At 46.4% G+C, this 19,106-nt stretch overlaps 1 protein-coding gene across 5 annotated transcripts in view; it reads right to left on the bottom strand.

Annotated features, from left to right (window-relative positions):
- Window positions 1–19,106, bottom strand: part of AP2B1 (adaptor related protein complex 2 beta 1 subunit) — a 137,768-nt gene that overhangs the window by 56,403 nt on the left and 62,259 nt on the right. For all 5 annotated transcript variants that reach the window (XM_019545364.1, XM_019545366.1, XM_019545362.1 and 2 more), the window contains 2 exons: window positions 12,835–13,094; window positions 8,406–8,598 (listed from right to left, as the gene is read on the bottom strand). In XM_019545364.1, coding sequence (XP_019400909.1) covers window positions 8,406–8,598; window positions 12,835–13,094 — 453 coding nt within the window. The remainder of the gene's footprint in view (window positions 1–8,405; window positions 8,599–12,834; window positions 13,095–19,106) is intronic.

The raw sequence follows: 19,106 nt of genomic DNA, 5'->3' as shown, positions 1-19,106 counted from the left end.
ACATACATACATATATACACACACACACACACACATTGCATTCAGGAGCTCCATGTTATGGATCGGGGAGCTAGATGAAAACGTTTGGGTTTTTGGTAACACAGCACAGTGATTCCACCTCACAGCAAGGAATATAAAGCATTTACTGACTAAAATCAATTGATCTGGTTGACTACATAGCTGAGAAACAAACAGCTGCTGGCATGACAATTGATTCAGGCTACTTCTATTTAATGTAGAAGGGACTGTGCATGCTGCCTTCCTACAGCTCTGGGGCTGTTGACACTCCGCTTTGCAGATTCATCTTTCCTTTGGTTCACACTTGTACATTTTCAACGCTTTAGCTTTAGCTAAAGGCTTCTTATTGTGCATGGACTTTTCTGAGCAATGAGATTAGGGTTGAGTAGGGGGCCTTGTGTGGAGCTGTTGGCTTGTATGAATGCAGTGGTGTTGGTACATGATAAGGACAGTGCACACTAACGGAGCTGCACCACAGGATACGACAGACCATAGATTTCAGTAGCACTAACTATCAATAACTCCCCCTTTGCAGTGCTTGTATTAGAATGAATTGCATGAATATTCATTAGTTATTTGTTTTGATTTAAATAATAAGTAGTGTCTAAATAATGCTCTAGCTGCCTTAACACTTAATTAACATATCATAACTCCAACATCCTTAAACAATCAAACAAGAATTCAGACAACCAGTGACTAAGAGATGTTTTTTCAAACGCATTCTGTTCCAGAAATATACCTCAATCCTCTCTAGAAAATGTATTAAACACATATTCTGGACTAACGAAGTGAGCTGTATAACAGCCTTGGAAAATAGTCAAGTATCCCCATTTTACAGAAAGGGGAGCTGAGGCATGGGTAGTTTTAAGTAGAGGTGCACCAATAGAGATTTTTGGGGCCAATACCGATATCTGATTTTTAAGGGGGCATATCGGCTGATACCAATCCAATTTCTGATACAGCATGGAAAGTTGCCTCCCTCTGGTAAGTCTGCTGTGGTGGAAGAGGAGTGGGGAGGGAAGGGGCATGGAAGGGCAGATCAACCCTTGTCCCCCACAGTCAGGGAGGTGGCAGAGGAAGGGGTAGGTGCTGCCCAGCCAGGGTGGGGCAGGGTGCTGAAGCACAGATCCCACCACTGCACAGACTCCAGAAGGTCACGGAGGGTGAGGGAGGCCACATGGCGCATGTGCCCCTGAATCTACACGGGGTGGGGTGGGTGGGCTGCAGTTGCGGGCTAGAGCCAGGTCTCTTCTTGCCGCGGGCTGGGCTTGGGGCACCTGAGGAGGGGGCAAAAGCCATCCCAAGTTTCACCATAACTCCCTCCCAAGCACCACTGCCTGCTCGCCTGCCTGGTGCAACCCCCAGCTCTTCTCAGCTCAACTGCCCCCAAAGAGCCAGGGGTCCATCCCGCTCACCATCCCCATCCTGGCTGGGCAGCACCTGCTCCCGTCCCCTCCCTCACCATGGGGGGAAGGGGGGAGGTGCTGATCTGTATTTATGAACCAAATTATCAGCCCCATTGGGCTGATTTTCTGATCCAGCAAATTTTATTTATATCAGTACCTGTTGGATTGATGCATTGGTGCACCTCTAATAACTTCCACAAGACACCACAGTAAATCAGTTGCAGAATTGGGAACAGAACTCAGAATCCTAGAACAATCTTGTGTTTTAATAAATAAATCCATCTACTTGCTTTAATACTGCCAGGATATAGACAAAGCTAAAGCCATTACAGAAAGTAATTAGTAATAAGTATCTGTAAAACTATGAAGTAGTTTCAAGTTTAAAAAAAAAAAAATGAATTTCTACTGGCCAGTTCCCACTAGGGACTAATGGTCAAACTTCTAATTCACTGGCTTTGTTCTTTTCTATACACTATAAGGAACAGTCATCCGAAACTGGTATTCAGATAACACTATGCACCCCAAATTCCCCAGCTTAACACTTCGATAATCAGATCTTGGGTGCCTGAGGTCAGGTAACATCAGAAGCCCAGTGATTGTTGCTAACCAGCATTTTTGGTTTGACGCATGGGGAAGCATGGCCCACAACTGAAGGGCAAGCAAACTGGTGACCCAAACCCAGGGAGTGCTACAGGTATAGGCTTGTAGCACTGCAGTGCAAACCATTGGGAAGCCAAGGTATTGGCTTTTTCACTGAAACAAGACACATGAGGTCAAGCAGGCCTGAGCCACAGCAAGTCTAATCTCTTCCTAAATATTAGTGAGCACATTCACCTGCCTTACAATCTTCTCTAGAGTCTGCCAAGATATTCTACTTCAGGGAATTATTACAGGAAGTCTGAATATCCAGTATTTATTAGGCAGCTGCACAGTCCTGGGCATAAATCAGTCTAACAAGCTGCCAGTCTCATGTCAATAACATTATTTTAGATGAATGACTGGCACATTTAAAAAAAAAAAAAAAGCTTTTACAGAACAGACAAGTTAAAAACAGCCTATTTCAACAAATTTCCTGTCTGTCCTGCTCAGGAGGTTAAAATGGGCACTGCCTTATGTTGTCATATAACAGTTAAATGTGCAGGATTACAATACATGTCTTCTCTGGTTGTCTGATTGTTCACTTAGTGCATTTACACCTGATGGGTTCTCGAAGTGTGGGTGTGTGGGTGGAGCGGGGGGAGGGGAGGGGGACAAGAATGGGACTTTAAGGCACAAAAATAGCCACCGTTTGTTCCAGCAGGGATAGTCACACTGTCCCACCAAGAACTGCATAACAACGAAGCCTGCACATAATTTGCATTAACCACAGCCAATCATAATCAGGTGCAGTATGTAAACTCCCCACTTCTCAGCATGCCCTGTTTATTCTCAATTCAAACAGCTTCTGCTTGGGTCAAGTTGGCACACTGCTTCCAGAAACCTGTAGCTTGAGTCAAATGTTCCTCCCCCACATTAACAGATTCTGTCATCACCTTTTGCTATAAGAATGCTTTTCAACTGAACACCTCAAGTACTTTATAAAGGGCTGGGGGACATGGTCGCTATTTTACAGAGAGAAAAGCAAGGGCTAAGGGAACTGCCCAGGGTCTCGGATGCAGTGACAAAGAACAGAACCCAACTCTCCAGACTCTGTTCCCTGAACAACAACCACCCATAGTATTATAGTCAGAGTAAGCCCGGGCAACAAGAATATACCTTGGCTGATCCTGTGTTGGGAGCTGAATATTTTTAATTTTATGCTTTTAATTGTAACATGTACTGAAGCATATTCCCTTTGTGCAGGTGCAGGTACAATGAATACCCATGTCACAAATCATCCTCTATAATAATTTGCTTCATTTGTGTCTGTCACTCTGTCTGTCACACTCAAAAAACCCATATTTGTGCTCACTTTTCTGGACTTTTAGTGATTGATTTCATTTAGTTATGGTGTACTCTCAGTATCTGAGCAAAAATTGTCCCTTAACACCCTTACTTTAACTTTAACCCATAACACCCTTACCAAGGTGAAGCAGAGAATAGATGGCAATTGAATGCAGAAAGAATGGCAGAAGTAGACAAAATTAAATAGATGAGCAAAGAGGATGTCGTAGAAGAGATGCAATGGAAAGGTAAAGGGTTTACAGAGGGAACAGAAGACAACAACAGATTCACTGAAGATGAGATTGAGGAACATAGCTGTGGATTGATGAACACGATGTGCCAATTCAGTAACTCTTTAAATTTCCAAGCTGAAAAACCATCAGATGGTCAATTCCAGAGTTGTTGTCATAAGAGTAAAGTGATTCTGCCTCCAAGACCATTTCCAGAGTATTTGCAGGATTCGATGATGAATTGGAACAGCGAGCATTACCAGAACTTTAAAACAAACATTTGATCATAAAACAGAGCATTGCCTGTTGAGCAAAGATCATTGTAACAAGATGTACAATTCATGGACCATGTGGAGGACTGAATCCAAATGCACCATGCACAGAAAATCAATGTCTGAAGAAATATCCAAAGAAGTTTTAGAAAGGAGACACCTGGAAATGTTGATGGGCATCCATTGTATACAAGAAGACTACACAGAACAACTCAGGTTGGTAATGACACAGTGGATAACAGAAACATGGTACCCTATAACAAGTAGCCTATTTTTGCCTGTCATTTTTGACAGACTTTTATGCTAGTATTGTTTTATTTGAACAGCCCCCATTCTCATACTTCCCTGTGTGCTGATTCAGTTGCTGGATTGGGCTGGAATGATGGACAGTGTCTAGTGGAAGGAAGCAGATGAAAACAGGAGGGGCCAGCAAAGGAGTCAACTACAGTATTTACCTGAATACAAGATGGTCCCCCTCCCCACCAAACTAGCATGGGAAAAAAAAAAGTCCCTCATCTTATAGTCACGTACAAGGAAATCTCACTAAATACATTGTCTATCGTTAAACTGATGCCAAAAGCAGCGTGTGCTCAGCAATGGAAACCAACTATGAAGCTGAATGCAAGCCAACACTGAGGAGGACTATAAAACACACGGCCCTGTACAGTATTGGGCAAACATGCTGATGGGAACCTACCACAAGGTACATTAGTGCAGCCAATAGGAATAACGCATATAATAGTGCCCATTAAGTGCACTCCCCCTCACCATCGACTCTTTTTCAAGTATGGGGAGCCATTATATTGCATGCATTTTGACTTACTCTTCACTCCCACAGCCGAGCATGGATCCTCTGTGGGGGAGAAGAGGGTATCAGTAGTACACACACATAATGAGCAGCCCTAAGTCATGGCGTCACCATAGGTTGAAATGCTGTCGACTCTGGTGAGACCCAGCCCAATGAACTATGTGGTATAAGCCTCTGACTTTGGACTAATATCATACATAGTTTGTACTGCGTGTAAAAGTGCTGCTCAAATGTGTGTTTATGGAGTAACTGTGATAAAACTTGCAACATTTGCAAAAAGAGGTAAACACACATCAGTGGGCTACATGACCCCCCCCAGGGTGACAAATTCAAGACAAACCTCCAATAATTAGCTTCTATACCTGGAAAAATATAACAAATGTATAAAATTTCCATATATAGAATATAATTAAGGGGGAGGGGTAGAAGTTGTCTTATAATCAGGATCATCTCTTATTTGAGTAAATATTGTAATCATAGGTTAGGGAAAAGTGTGTCACCATAAAGGTCAGCACATCTGAATTCAGGGTCAAACTTGGTCCTTTTCTCCACAAGTGACAAGAACCAACTCTGGCACAGATACAACAGCATGAGCTGAGCATTTTGAATCACTCCTTATGATGTGCTCACATGACACTGACTGAGCACGAAGAGCCATACTTGAATGTCTCCAGTGACTGGTAGGCCCTTGGAAGAGTCTTGAAGGATTAAGAGGGAAGCTCAGAACAGGGAACCCAGGCAGTGATGTGGGGAAAATGCATAAACTGCTAAAGGAGTGTGGCTGGAAGAGGGGAAAAAGTGGCTCAAGAGGTTAAAACAAAACAAAACAAAACAAAACAAAACAAAAAATCAGTAACTGTAAAAGATGACAGTCATTTATGATCCTAATCTGGTAATGATGAACTGCCGTGCAGTCACAAAAATCTGGAATATCCCAGCTACCCCTTTGATATTTTATGACCCTTTATGAACATTAAGGATGAAAATGTATCGCTTTCTTTTAGAGTATTTCTCCATGTTAGTCTTACAAGAATAACCATTGTCATCTACATACAAAACCATGAACCACATGCTTAAATACGTTTTTGAACTCATGCTGGTCTGTACAGCTGACGGTAGAGGTTATAGTTTCAGGTATGATTTAACTTGGACTGGTGGAGCTTGCACACTTTGTGGTGAGGAAATAGGCAAGATCAGCTGAGTTCAGGTAAGTCCAACCAATGCTCTTCCCACACTTCCGGCTCCTTCCCTATGCCAAGGGATGGGCACATTTTCTCACAACTGACCAGGAAACAGCCTAGGAATGTTTCAGTGCAAAGAACCCTGGGATATGTTCTCAGGCTACGCATGCAAGTGAGGAAACAAATGGAGCTACAGTAAAGCTTATTCTTTTGAGGATGAAGTAATGTAGACAAGGTTTTGTTATACCCATATCAGGGCTAACTCTGCATTTTAGACATACTCCCAGAGACTCAATCCCAGGTTCCGGTAATTAAACTTGAGATTTTCCATATATGTAGTTATACAGACACAAGCACACAGACATAGAAATCATGTTCTCTCACATACAAAGCACTGAGAAAAGGGTTAGTTAAGGAATAAAGGCCAGCAAAAGAATCCATGGGGGGTTGGGATTTACAGAGAAGAGAGTCACTTGTGTATCTCATGGGTAAGAAGCAGCCAACAGGGACATGGATATGGCAGCATTTCACTGGAAAGCATTGGAAGGAGACACTATCTAGGACTGTGTCCTAACCTATTTGTGATTAGGCAGGCCAACATTTTTAGCCTGGAGTTTAAACCAGGGCTTGCCACTCTGCTGAGATGCAGCTCTGTGTCAGATAGCAATGAAGAGCACAAACAGAACATTACAAGAAGTGACAAGACTTCAGACCTCCCAATTTGAGAGCTGCATTGCCAAAGTGGGTCACGAAGTTAACCCCTCGCATGTAGACAGTTACAGGAACCCTTTTCCCAACATCTAATCCAGTTGTGCTTAACCTCCAGCTTGCAGAGCAGATCCAGCCCATGAAGCCATGTAATCTGGTCTATGGGGCTCCCCATGGGTCTGGAAATTTGGCAGCAGAGGAGCAGTGGCTATTATTAACATTACCACCACTCCACTGCCAAATTTCCAAGCCCTGCAGGCCCTTACAAGGTTCTAGGTGTGGGTCTGGGGCCACGCACTGGGACAGCCCTGTGCACCAGATCAGGCCACACACTGGGCCAGCCCTGCACGCCAGCTTGGACACACAAACCGGATCCACCCTGTACATCGATCCTACCCCAATCGTCCAACCACATGGGGCCAAATGGTTGGACATGACTTAACTAATCCAGTTTAGTCCTTAAGTTACTGTCATCCACAGGTTCTCTGGTCAACAACCAAGTGCCTCGATTAGCGTCTGGACATTCAATACAGAAGATTTGTCTCTGCAACTAGAGATGAAGGTGTCTGTTCAAAAATCCATGGCTCAAATGCCTCTTTTAAGCTGTCACACAACATTGTTTTCTGAATTGTATGAATGCAATTAAAGAAATAAAATTAGTTACAGTGCACAGCAGTGGCTGTCGCTCTCTTCATCAGAGGTCACTGAACTGAGCTCCCGCTGCTAGGCTTATACAGCACATGCTGCTGAGAACTCCAGCCAAGGACTAGCATGCCTGTTCCACTGATGTGAACTTCAGGCACATGAACTGCTGCTCAAACAGTGCAGAGATCAAATCAGTTGAGCACATCTGATCTCTGTGAACAGAAAGGCTAGGGAGAGTTAGGTTCGTTTTTACTTCATCAGCTTGAGAAACACCAGAAGTTGGGCTCTGTATTTAATGTCTGTTTTAGCAAGATTGCTACAATGAATGGAGAAGCCCACAAATAAGGATTTATTGTATCGGGGCTCATCCAGCTGTATGAACAGCCTCCCACTCCTCCAAAGCTGCTGCCTTATGGTAGAGGCCTGACTCACTGTGCTGAAGGCTAAATGTGCTACTGTGTTCAGTGATCTGTTCTCTTACTGAATGGCAGCCACAGATTTAAGACCCACTGCACCCATTATTCAGTTGCATAATAAATTTTTCCCCTTCTGATTTAGTCATGACAGCTTATGCTTAGCTTCCCCTCCCCAGGCAAGAGGCAGAATTAATTTATTCATTCTCTGGCGCTGACCCTTTTAATATTAGAATACTAACTTGTGAGTGGCTGCGGTGAAGGGCAGGACTATGTGGAACAGCAGAGTGCTTCCTCTTGGCCTAACTGGAATTAAGATGTCACCGATACTATAGCAAGACATGCTCTGGAGAATACACAAATAAGATGATGCAAGCTATAAAGATGGAGCTTGTAATTAAATTCAGTTGAGTTGGGAACAAGACGGCATCATGACAGCCCTTTTGTAGAGGAACTGGTGTATTTTATAATGCTCTCGGACACCTAAGGAACTGGCAGGGCTCTTTAATCCTCCTTCCCTGCTTCCCAGTGAGAGAAAGCAGGAAGTAGTTCTATCAATCTACAATGGGAATCTATGTTGTGTGGTAGCATTCTTTACTAAAGGAAGAACCTGGCTGTGAACTGGCACAAAAGTAACAATGGCTTCTGAGGGTCCCAGTAATCTATGAATCTCTTCAGGCTCCAGTAGTGGGCACTCAGCACAAAGGGAATTAATACCTAAGGTCTTGCCAACAGCTGAGACCACAAATATTTTTAGTTACTGTACAGCATTTGAAATGGAAGAAAGAGTACATTTCTTACCAAACTGTCTAACCCTCCACCAAGAAGGTCCACAGCACCCATCTGCATGGAGGACACTTGGGGTACATTCACTGGGGGGCCCAGGTCAAGGTTCAGAAGATCACCCAGAAGGTCACCCTGAGATGGGATAACCTGAGGCTGCTCCAAGTTGGTAGTGGCAGTGGTTCCCACAGGGCTGTCTCCTGCATCAGTGCTGTGGGCAGACAGAAAAATAAATAAGGGAGAATATTTAGTTACTTTTGTTGCAGCCTTTGGAGCTCCAGAGAAGAGAAACTGCAGAATGAAGACCCATGAATGACAGCCAAAAATACAAATGACCCACAAACAGCGATATGGTACAGCTCCAAGCAATGGTGTTTTGGTTTTTTCGCAATTGACCAAAATACATGATTTATGATCACCAATTGGAGGCAACAAGTAATGGGAACTGGTGGTTAGTGTTTATTGCTTAAGGTGTCCTTGGGTTAGCCAAATTATCTCCTTAGCCAACACACATGGGACATACCAAGTCAATCAACTGTCTTGTCTTCCTTCTAGCAATCGCAACAATCTGAAGCTTCAGACACAAGGCACAAATGGGAAAAGGACAAATTTATTTCTCTAGCAATTAGCTTTCTTGCAAAAGCATGAAATATAACTTGCCCTATGCCAGCATCTAATTTTCACTTGTTGTGAAATATTCTAGCCCTTTTTTTAAACCCAGCTAGCATTATTTCAATGTAAGGTGCAGGGCGGGGGGGCACAACACAACACACGATGGATGGACTGCAAATGCCATAGTGGCCACTCAAATTCCTGTGCATCATTACAATATTTTTATATTCAGAGAAGCTATACAATTTTAGATTCACTTTATGCTTCTCCTACCCCCACACTCCAAACTGTCTGCAGTAAGGGAGCAAGTTATTTTCACTCAGTATTACTGCACATACATTAGGGGTTTGTAAGGAAGTTCTCCTGGAATTAATTTTCTGATAAGGTGTTTTAAAAGGAGAACATTTCTGTAGGAATCCCACCCTACTGATTTGTGAGTAGCCTTGATCCTCCTTCCTGATACTGCCATGATCTGTGTGAAGATACCTTCAGAAACTGCATACATGCTGTTGGTCACTTTGGTGAATGCAGAAAAGGATATAAGAAAAAGATTAATGGAATGAGAGTCAGGTAACAGCCAGCAAAGAAAAGAAAGGCTGAAAGGTTCTTTTATTAAGAAATTTAGCCCCTTAATAGTGTTAATGCTGATTTTCTTTCATGCTTCTACCTTTAGTAGCAGGGCTTTTACATACTGAATATGTTGAAAATGCTCACTTGAAAGCAATTTCCCTGATCCAGCTCAATCCACATTAAGAGCAAAACGTGAGACCTGGATGATTTTTATGAACAACGGACAGGAGTAAAATTGTATTACAGCAATGCCAAAGCCGCCAAACCCTTTCCTTCAGTCTCCTTCCTCCTGCATATGATGACACTTTAAAGTTCCACCTCTCCTCTACTTACGTGTGTTTTTTGTTTTGTTTTTTTAAACAGTAGCTGCCCCCAAGGCCAATGAGAAATCTGCACGACAGCTTTCAAAAGAATAAAAAGAATCACGAATGGCCATATATTAAGAATACAGATATGCTATCATGTCTCCTTTCTTTATTGCCCTGGGAAAACAATGAAAGGGAGAATGTTTCAATCCCTTTTCACCAGCAGATCTCCTCTTGAATTAATATATCTGGGCTTTCCCAGAACATCAGCACAGCTCCCAGAATCCTTAAGCCAAAGTTACACTGGTTGTTTCTCTAAATTCCCCAGTTTTGGCTGCTCCCAGAACACCAGCAGCAAAAACTTGTTGGAAGGCAAGTAGCTGCTGGTGGCTGTAAACCAAGGACTGCTGTACAAACAACCTAAAAGAAGAGCAAGCATGGTTATTTAAAGATAATATCACTGTAAAGAAAAATCCCCACAAGCAAAAAAAGAGTCTGACCTTCCACTGCTGATAGGCAAAACACTGGCTTTCAACCTACTCCCCTGACTCTTGGGATTTCATCACAGAACCCCAAAAAGTACCACTAATTCATGACAACTGGTGTGCCAGAACAGAAAGAGCTGAGCACCTGGAAGCAGCTCATGTGGCTGAGAATTGCTTATCAGTTGAGAATGGGAGCAGTTAAAGGCCAATATACTACACCTTTAGAGGACAATGCATAGGAGAAAGTTCACACTGCCAACTACATCGATGAGTAATTTCTTACAGGATTATGCCCAGAAGTTCAACACTTAACCCTTCCTTCCACTTTAATTACACCATACAGGTGGGGGGGAGGGGGGGAAGGGGTGGAATCAATAATTTAAGTAAGCACTAATCCCAAGAATCTGCCACCAAAAAGTCTCATCTCCTCAGAACAAAAGAAATTAAAACCCAACCCAAGTTTTTAAAAAATCAGTCTTCCACTGGCACTTTTAGCTTGATCCAAGTGAACAGACGTACAAGTATTGCTGGCATCCGGAAGATGCAAGTCAATTTCCTTGCATAGAGCAAGAGGACATGCAATGAGCGATTTCAGTCTCCCCACAACACTGTCCCTGAGGAGTAGTATTGCGAGTACGAGATTGAAAGCCATAATTTGGCTTACTACAATACTGCTGCAAAGAAGGCCCTTCTCTGAAGCCTGATCGACATGTCTTTTTTATCAGGCATTTAAGACTGATAATCACAATAATGACATCTCTTTATTAAGCTGAGTTCATGTGGAAGGAATCTAATTTACCAATGAATAGCACCATTTGCCTTTAATTTACAAAGAGCACAGGAGCACTGCACTGAAAGTTAATACTCTCTCCAAAGTACTGTTTGTCGTTCCCCTGGTTGCTTCTTCATATTGTTGCGGATTGAGGTATAGAGGATATTGGCCCAGCTAACAGATGATTAAGTAACATGAGATATTAGAGCAGTGAAGTGATATAAGCAATAGCTATACAGTACTTGGAAAATCAAAGGGAGTCCATTGGCTATCTGGACAGCATCTGCCAGTGTTGAATCCCTAAGCTCTGTGCTCTAGAAGCAGTGAAGAACTCATCTGAGCTAGTAAAAACCTGAGATATCAGCTTTGACCTGAAATAACCATGAACAGGAGAGCTAGTTGGCCAAGCCTGAGATGGAGATTTGGTCTCACCTTTGGCCTGAGCTAGCCCATTCTGCTATTGGCCCCTGAGCAGGACATAGTTCTTCTGTTTCCATTGCACTAGGCTGCAGAAGCCCCAGAAGTCCTGAGTGTAACTTGAGGTTGCAGGCCTTTGGTCAATGCAGCCAGACTAAGTTTCAGATAGAGGAAAAGCTACTAAACTTCACAATGCTCCAAAGCCATGGAAAGTATTTTAGCCATCAGGAGTATTTGTATCTATGGAAGGGAGATATGAGGAGACAGCAAAGGCACAACTGTCTATACAGATTTGCAAGAGGACAGCAAAACAAACAAACAAACAAACAAACAATAACCAACAGTGGTTCAAGAACAACTTCCCAGGATTTCTGGTACACACTACATTGACACTATACCTTCGACTGTAAAAAGAGCTACAACTGAAACTGATGCACTCAGCAAGAAGTATAACTCACCTGAAGAAGGAACCATGGAACAGAATGAAATACTGTAACATGGGGGTGTCCAACTTCTAAGCCACTGAAAGCCACACCAATGGGGGCTGCACACTGCAGGCTGCAGCAGCAGGCAAGCCATGGATGGATGACTGGGCTGCACAGGTATGCACCGGGAGGCCCACAACTGCTCTGTGCTTCCCTCCCCGAAGCTGCTACACTGTAGAGGCACAATTCCTTTATATATTGCTGCAACACATGCACTCATGGGCACTTCCCCTACATCACTGCACCAAAAGCCACCTCACATACCACAGGGAATATAATGCTTCCCCCCTCACCCTCCCACTCCCCTCTCCCCTGCACAGCCCAGCTTCACTGTCAGGTCCCCATGTGGCGCTGCACTGCCCTGCCTTCTGAAGCGAGAGCAGGAGGCGGCAGAGACTTTGGCCGCTAGGAGCAGCTGCCTGGTTTGAGCCTGAAGACTGAATTTAACCCCTGCCAGTTGAACAGACCTGCTATACAACAAGGATTCCAGTACACTGTGCACTTACTATTTGATTTCAGATCACACGCTTATTTTCCAGTCTGCTCTTTGGTTTGTATTTTTTGTCCTTAGAGAAAACTTGTAACATATACAGAACAAACCAAAACCTTTCTATTTTCACAGCATTATTTAAGCTTTAACTTATCTTAGTTTTAGTCCAGACCAAGCTTCAATGATGTAGACTTTTTCTACCCTTTCTGTTTTTGAAAAGTTAATATACTGGGGGAATTTTTTTGCTATTTCTTCCCTAATTCATGTTCTCAGAGCAGGGAAGGCCAATAACGTAGCTACTCCCTGCTTACCTGCCATGGTGAATTGGCAAATGCTTGCGATGGATCCCGTGGCTGCCCTCCACAAAGGCGTTGGGTGGTTTGTGGTACACAGAAGCCAATGACCCAATGTGGCAGATAAGCTCATCCAGCAGTGTTGGCTCAATCAGGTCAGTCTCCTCAGAAATCAGTGGCTTTTCTGATAAAACCACTTCTTTGGCAGTCACAGGATCCGTGGAGAGAAGGCGCCAATAGATATAACCACGATCCCGCAGGTCTGGGTTGTCTGAATCCTAAAAGAAAACAGAGTCTTATCCAGGGATCTAAAGCAGGCTTATTTGCTGCAGTCACATTCTTTTTCTTCCAGTAACCTTTTTTTTTTTTGTTTTGTTTTTTGTTTTTAAGTGGAAATGAAACTACAACCTTGAAGACAATGCTACTGACTGAAGTACTTGTCATGAACAGCAACATTTGAAACAAAAATTAGAGTCTGGCCTCTTGCCCCTCAGCTAAATAGCCAGTCAAAGAGGAAAACATCTAGTTGAACAGAAAAGGGATTGAGTACTTGGGATAATCAAGTACAACAACAGACCTCAGGGTTTAGAACTCCCTCCATTCCATTCCAAATGTGCTCTTCTAATTGTCCTTCTTTAATCCTACCATAAATATAAAGAGGGATCAAAATGACTTCCTCATTCAGCCACATACTAGTAGCAGATGCATAATACTGTGTCACGAAAGACAATGAGTGAGGATTACAAGGGCACTGGTAGGATAAGGCACATAAAGCCACAGGATAGGTTGCTAATTTGCTGAGAGTTTACTTTACATACACTTTTGAAAGGGAGCATAAAAGGTCTCATCACACACACACACACACACACACACACATCATATTCATTGTTAAAGACATTCTTCAGTCTTTCAGGCCTCCAGCTGTCAGTAACATCCTTTTTATTGTAGATAATTCTGTACCAGCATGAAAAGCTGCTTTAAAAAAGAGAGATAAAAGCCTAGCTTCAAAAGGAAAAGAAACAAGAAGCAGCTCCAGTATTTTGGAGGTGTAAGGAGTAATTTTATATTGTACACTTAACCTCCCCATGCAAGTAAAGGGGCTGATCACCAGGGATCCAGATTTCTGCTTCCCATGCAAAAATGGGAAAAACCGTGGATTTTCCCTTTTAACAGAGAAAAAAGAAGATTTTTAATTTTAATGGAGATACCCACAGATTTTCCACTTTTGTAAAGAGCTCTCTGCAGGCTGGAAGAGTTCCAGCCTGCACGAGCTTCTTGCAAGAAGTGCAGCAAACCCTCAGCCAAGGGCTAGCAAAATACGGCCTGTGGGCTGGATCTGGCCCATGGAGGGGCTTTGTCCAGCCCGTGGTGGGTCCCTCAGCCCCACCTGGCCCAGGCACCACCCACCCATGGCATGTGCTGCAGCCCCCTGAACATGCAGCAGGGCTGGGGTGGCTCTATGGCTGGACTGCCTTTCTAGGCAGCCCAGGCGGCAGTGGCTCCTCCTGGCAGCCACTGCTGTTGGCCCTAGCTTCACTGTACCAGCAACACAACTCCAACCCAGCCCACTCTGCACCTACTTGAGACTCACCTGCCCAGGCTTAGCAGTGGCAGCTGCCAGGCAGAAACTGTTTCTCAGCATGAGGGAAAAGTGGCCCTGCCCCCTCACTGCTGTCAGGTCATTCCTGCTGCAGCTGCCCAGGGTCTGTGCCAGGGTGCCTTGCTTCTCCACTGCTCTGTGACCGCTGCCCCACTGGGCAGCCCAGACACGGTGATGAAGGCGCAGGGAAACCCAACGTGGGCTCCAGGCGGCTGCAGCAGGATGGATTCAGCAATGATGAGGGGGAGGAGCCACTTTTCCCCCATGCTGAGGAACAGTTTTTGCCTGGCAGCCGCTACTGCTGAGTCTGGGCAGATGAATCCAGAGCAAGCATGGGACAGGCTGCATCAGGGCTACACACATGGGTTCCTACTGGTACAACAGGCCTGGGGCCAGTGGTGGCAGCACTGGAAGGAGCCACCGCCACCTGGGCTGCCTAGAAAAGCAGTCCAGGTGTGGAGCTGCCTCAGCCTTGCTGTGTGTCCAGGGGGCAGCAGGACATGCCACATGTGGGTGGTGCAGAGCAGGCACAGGGTGGGCTGGGGTTGGGAATACGTATGTGGATTTCTGGCCAGTCTGCTCCTGCTGGGGTGAATCCCAGAGAGGGCATGGGACGGGGCTAGGACTGCAGGGCTGGGTGCATAGACTCCAGGCTGTTGTGGGGCAGATGCTGACCAGCTCAGGGGGCTGTGCGCAGGGGGGAGGGGGGGGCAGGCACCTTCCATGCACACCCTGCCAGACCCAAAACCCCTTCCCCCAGAAGCACCATATTTCCCACACACAATCACACATCCTTCCCCAAATGCACCCCTCCCCCTACACATCCATGCACTTCTAGGACCCCCACTCACTGCTACAGGCACACCCCACCACACACATGCACCCCACCCCAAATACACAGAAACCTAGCCACCCCTCCCTTCCACCCCTGCACAAACCCCATACCCACCTACACACATTCCCACAAACATCCCCCCCATTCCCATACTTGCCCACCCATACCCCCCCATATACAAGAGTAAGACTTCATTTTGAGCTATTATGCAATCACCTCCATATACATGACACAAACACAAACAAATCACGACAAAAATATTTTTGTAAAACAGAATTTAAATATGTTATTGTGGATCTTTGATTTTTATATACAATTTGGTTTTTTTTTTCGTGTTTCAAGATGACAAACCCCCTTCCCAAAAGGAGTACTTCCAGGGACAAGGGGAGGGACTTCCAATGCCAAAGGTCAAGGGTTAGGGGGCGAGACTTCTGGTCCCAAGATGGCAATGAAGAAGCAGGACCCCTGTCAAGGGGTGGGGCTACCACTGCAGTCCTTGACAGCTCACCAAAACTTAAGCAGCCCTCCACCCAAAATAATTGCTTGCCCCTTCCCTAAGCCCTGTCCTGAAGGGAAAGCAGCAGGGCTTGAGACTCTCAGTCACCAGGGTTTGGCTCAGGCTCACTTTCCCTCCTGGAGCCTTTGAGGTAAGTGGGGCTTGCAGGAGGTTGGGGGCCTCCTTTGGCAAGGCTGGGTGGGCTGTGGGTCAGGGATCAGGGGCCCTGTGGGGTGGGTGCAGGTAACTGCCAGGGGTGGGGGTGGGGAGCTGTGGGAAGAGCTAATGAGGCAGGTGGGTGACAGAGTTGGGGTGTGTCGGTGGGGGCTGAGTAGAACAGAAGAGAATACCACCTGTGCACCTATCGCCTTCAGCATGCCCCCCAGAGCATGGTAGTCTGCCATCAGGTGATCAGGGCTTCTCCTGGCCGCATCATTAGTACCCACATGGATTAGGACCGTAGGGTAGTAATCGGTGGGCTGGATCACAGCCTGGATCATCTCCGTCACATCCTGAATCTTTGCTCTGGGTAGGCAGTAGACCTCGCGTGTTGAGGGGTCCTGGCGACAGACGAGGCCCTCTGAACCTCTCAGGATGGAGTCGCCTATGACAATCACTCGATGCTTTCTCCTCTGGGACTGCTTAGCTCTTTCAGCATGTTCGGAGTGTGGAGCATGTGGAGTTGCCTCCTCTCCCTCCTCCTCCTCCAGTGTTGCCAGGGCCTCGTACATGTTCTCCAGCCGGACTGGAGGAACTGGTACTGCTGTGTTACGAGCAGCCCTGGTTCTGAGGCTGTGGGTATGGGATTTTGTGGGGGGCTTGTGAAGGGGTGTGTGAGGGTGGGCATGGAAGTATGTGGGCTTTGTGGACAGGTGTGGAGTTTGGGGGGTGGGGATTGTGGTGCACAGCAGCCACCACTGGCACCTTAGTAGCAGGAAGCAGCAGGCCCTCAGGAAACTCATGGCCACAGCAAGCAGATCCCCCAGCAGTGTGCACCTCTAGCTGAGTCCCAGGGCTTGTACAGGCTGACATGGAGCCAACCTGGCCCACTGGCATGTGCCTTTGCACCAGACTGGGCTGCTTCTCGCCATCACGTACAGATCACAGCACTGCAGGCAGGAGCCACATGCTACTGGGCCAGGTGGGCTCCATGCCTCCATGGGGGCCTCCCCCCTGGAAGCCCCATGTGGAGGCATGGAGCTGGCCAGCCTGACCCAATGACATGTGTACTGGGAGCTGCGCGCCATTAAGCTGGGTAGGCTTTGTGCCTCCACGTGGAGCTTCCAGCACTGCAGCAGGAAGCCAACATGGAAGACGGCATGAGACGTGCATCACAGAGACCAACTGGCGGCTTCGGGAATGGTGTCTTGAGGCAGACTTTGGCTTCCTTGACAACAACCCGCACATCACGACAAGAGACAAGCTCGGGTGGGATGGGCTCCACCTTTCCCCTAAAGGTAAGCTGTGTTCTCTTCTAGGTTGGCGGATCTCCTCCAGCAGGCTTTAAACTAGGCTCGTTGGGGGAAGGGGAAGACGAGGGAGGAGGAAGCCTTGGACCGCTAAACCAAGCAGCACTCACAAGTACAGCCCAGCCTACACCGACAAGTGGAACATATACACAGATAAGCAACAGGGGCCAGGGCAATGCTGTGATTAGGGGGCCAGTGCATGCATCTTCAGGAGGCCTCAAATGCCTCTATACAAACCCTTGTAGTATGGGAAACAAGCAGGAGGAACTTACCCTCCTGCTAGCTGACACCAACCCAGACACAGTGGGGCTCACTGAAACGTGGTGGGACCCAACGCATAACTGGGTGGTGAATATCAAGGGCTATAGGCTGTACAGGAGGGACAGGACAGGGAGGAAAGGCGGGGGTGTGGCCCTCTACATTAAGGAGGAATATACATCCTCATCAAGTAGCACAGAGTCAGAGGAGGGGCACACAGAAGTACTCTGGGTTAGAATACAAGGCAGTCAAAGGGAAAGAGACTTAATGGTGGGGCGTCTACTACAGACCACCCAAACAAGGGGAAGAGCTAGACCAGGAATTCTTAAGTCAGGTAGTTAGGTCAAAGGACGTGGTCATCATGGGTCACCTGAACTTTCCAGACATCTGCTGGGAAGAGCAGTCAGCCAGACCTGACTGCTCACATAGGTTCCTAGCCAGAATGCAGGACCTCCATCTAACCCAGGAGGTACACAGCCCCACCAGGGGAGATGCCTTGTTGGACCTGGTGAGGGAGCTGCGGGTGCTCGGCCACCTGGGCAACAGTGATCATTGCCTGCTGGAATTCACCATCCAGCACAAGGTGGCAAAGGCCTGCAGCAAGGGAGCAGCCCTAGATTTCAGGAGGGCAGGACTTCAGTGAGCTAAGGAGAAGAGTTGGGGAAGCACTCAGGTCCCAGAAGGGAGGGGAGCCAGGTGTCCAAGAAGAGTGGTTGCTTCTTAAGGAGATGATCCTCCAAGCCCAAAGGGAGGTAATCCCAACACGGATCAAAGGAAGCAGAAGGGCGCAAAAGCCCCCATGGCTCACCAAAAGCATCTAGGAATGTCTTCTAGCTAAAAGGGAGGCATACACGCAATGGAAGGGAGGGGCCATCACCAGGGAGGATTATACTGTGGTTGCTCGGGGCTGAAGGGGGGCAGTCAGGGAGGCCGAGGTGGAGATGGAACTGGGACTAGCTTCCCGGATCAAGGACAACAAGAAGTCCTTTTTTAAATATATAGGGGCAAAAAGAAGGTACCCAGTGACATGGGGCCCCTGCAAGACACGCTAGGAAATTTGGTCGTCACACCAAATGACAATGCTAACCTATTTAACAACTTCTTTGCCTCCATTTTTCTGAGCAGTGTCCACACTGGGCCCCCCACAGGCCCCAGGGGAGGTGCACCTAAGCCAAGGGTCAGTGAGAATCTAGTTAGGGAACTTCTGGAGGGACTGGATCTATTTAAATCACCTGGCCCTGATGATCTCCACCCCAGAGTGCTGAGGGAATTAGCTGAGGTCATTGTGGGACCCCTAACACAGCTTTATGAGCACTTGTGGTGTTCTGGTGTGGTGCCAGAGGACTGGAAGAGGGCCAATGTGGTTCCCATCTTCAAAAAAGGGAGGAAGGAGGACCCGAGGAACTATAGGCTAGTTAGTCTTACCTCAATCCTGAGTAAGCTTTTTGAGAGAATTATTCTGGCACATGTCCACGAGGGGCCAGCAGGGGAGATTATGCTCACCAACATGGTTTTATTAGACGGAGGTCCTGTCAGACCAACCTGGTGGCCCTCTATGACCAGGTCACCAAATCCTTAGATGCAGGGGTAGCAGTGGACATAGTCTTCCTGGACTTTCAGAAGGCCTTCGAC

The sequence above is a fragment of the Crocodylus porosus genome, unplaced genomic scaffold (genome assembly GCF_001723895.1).
Source record: "Crocodylus porosus isolate Cpor-Errol unplaced genomic scaffold, CroPor_comp1, whole genome shotgun sequence".
Classification (NCBI taxonomy): Eukaryota; Metazoa; Chordata; order Crocodylia; family Crocodylidae; genus Crocodylus; species Crocodylus porosus.
The sequence above is the reverse complement of the archived record's forward strand: the minus strand, read 5'-3'. Positions and strand labels throughout refer to the sequence as shown.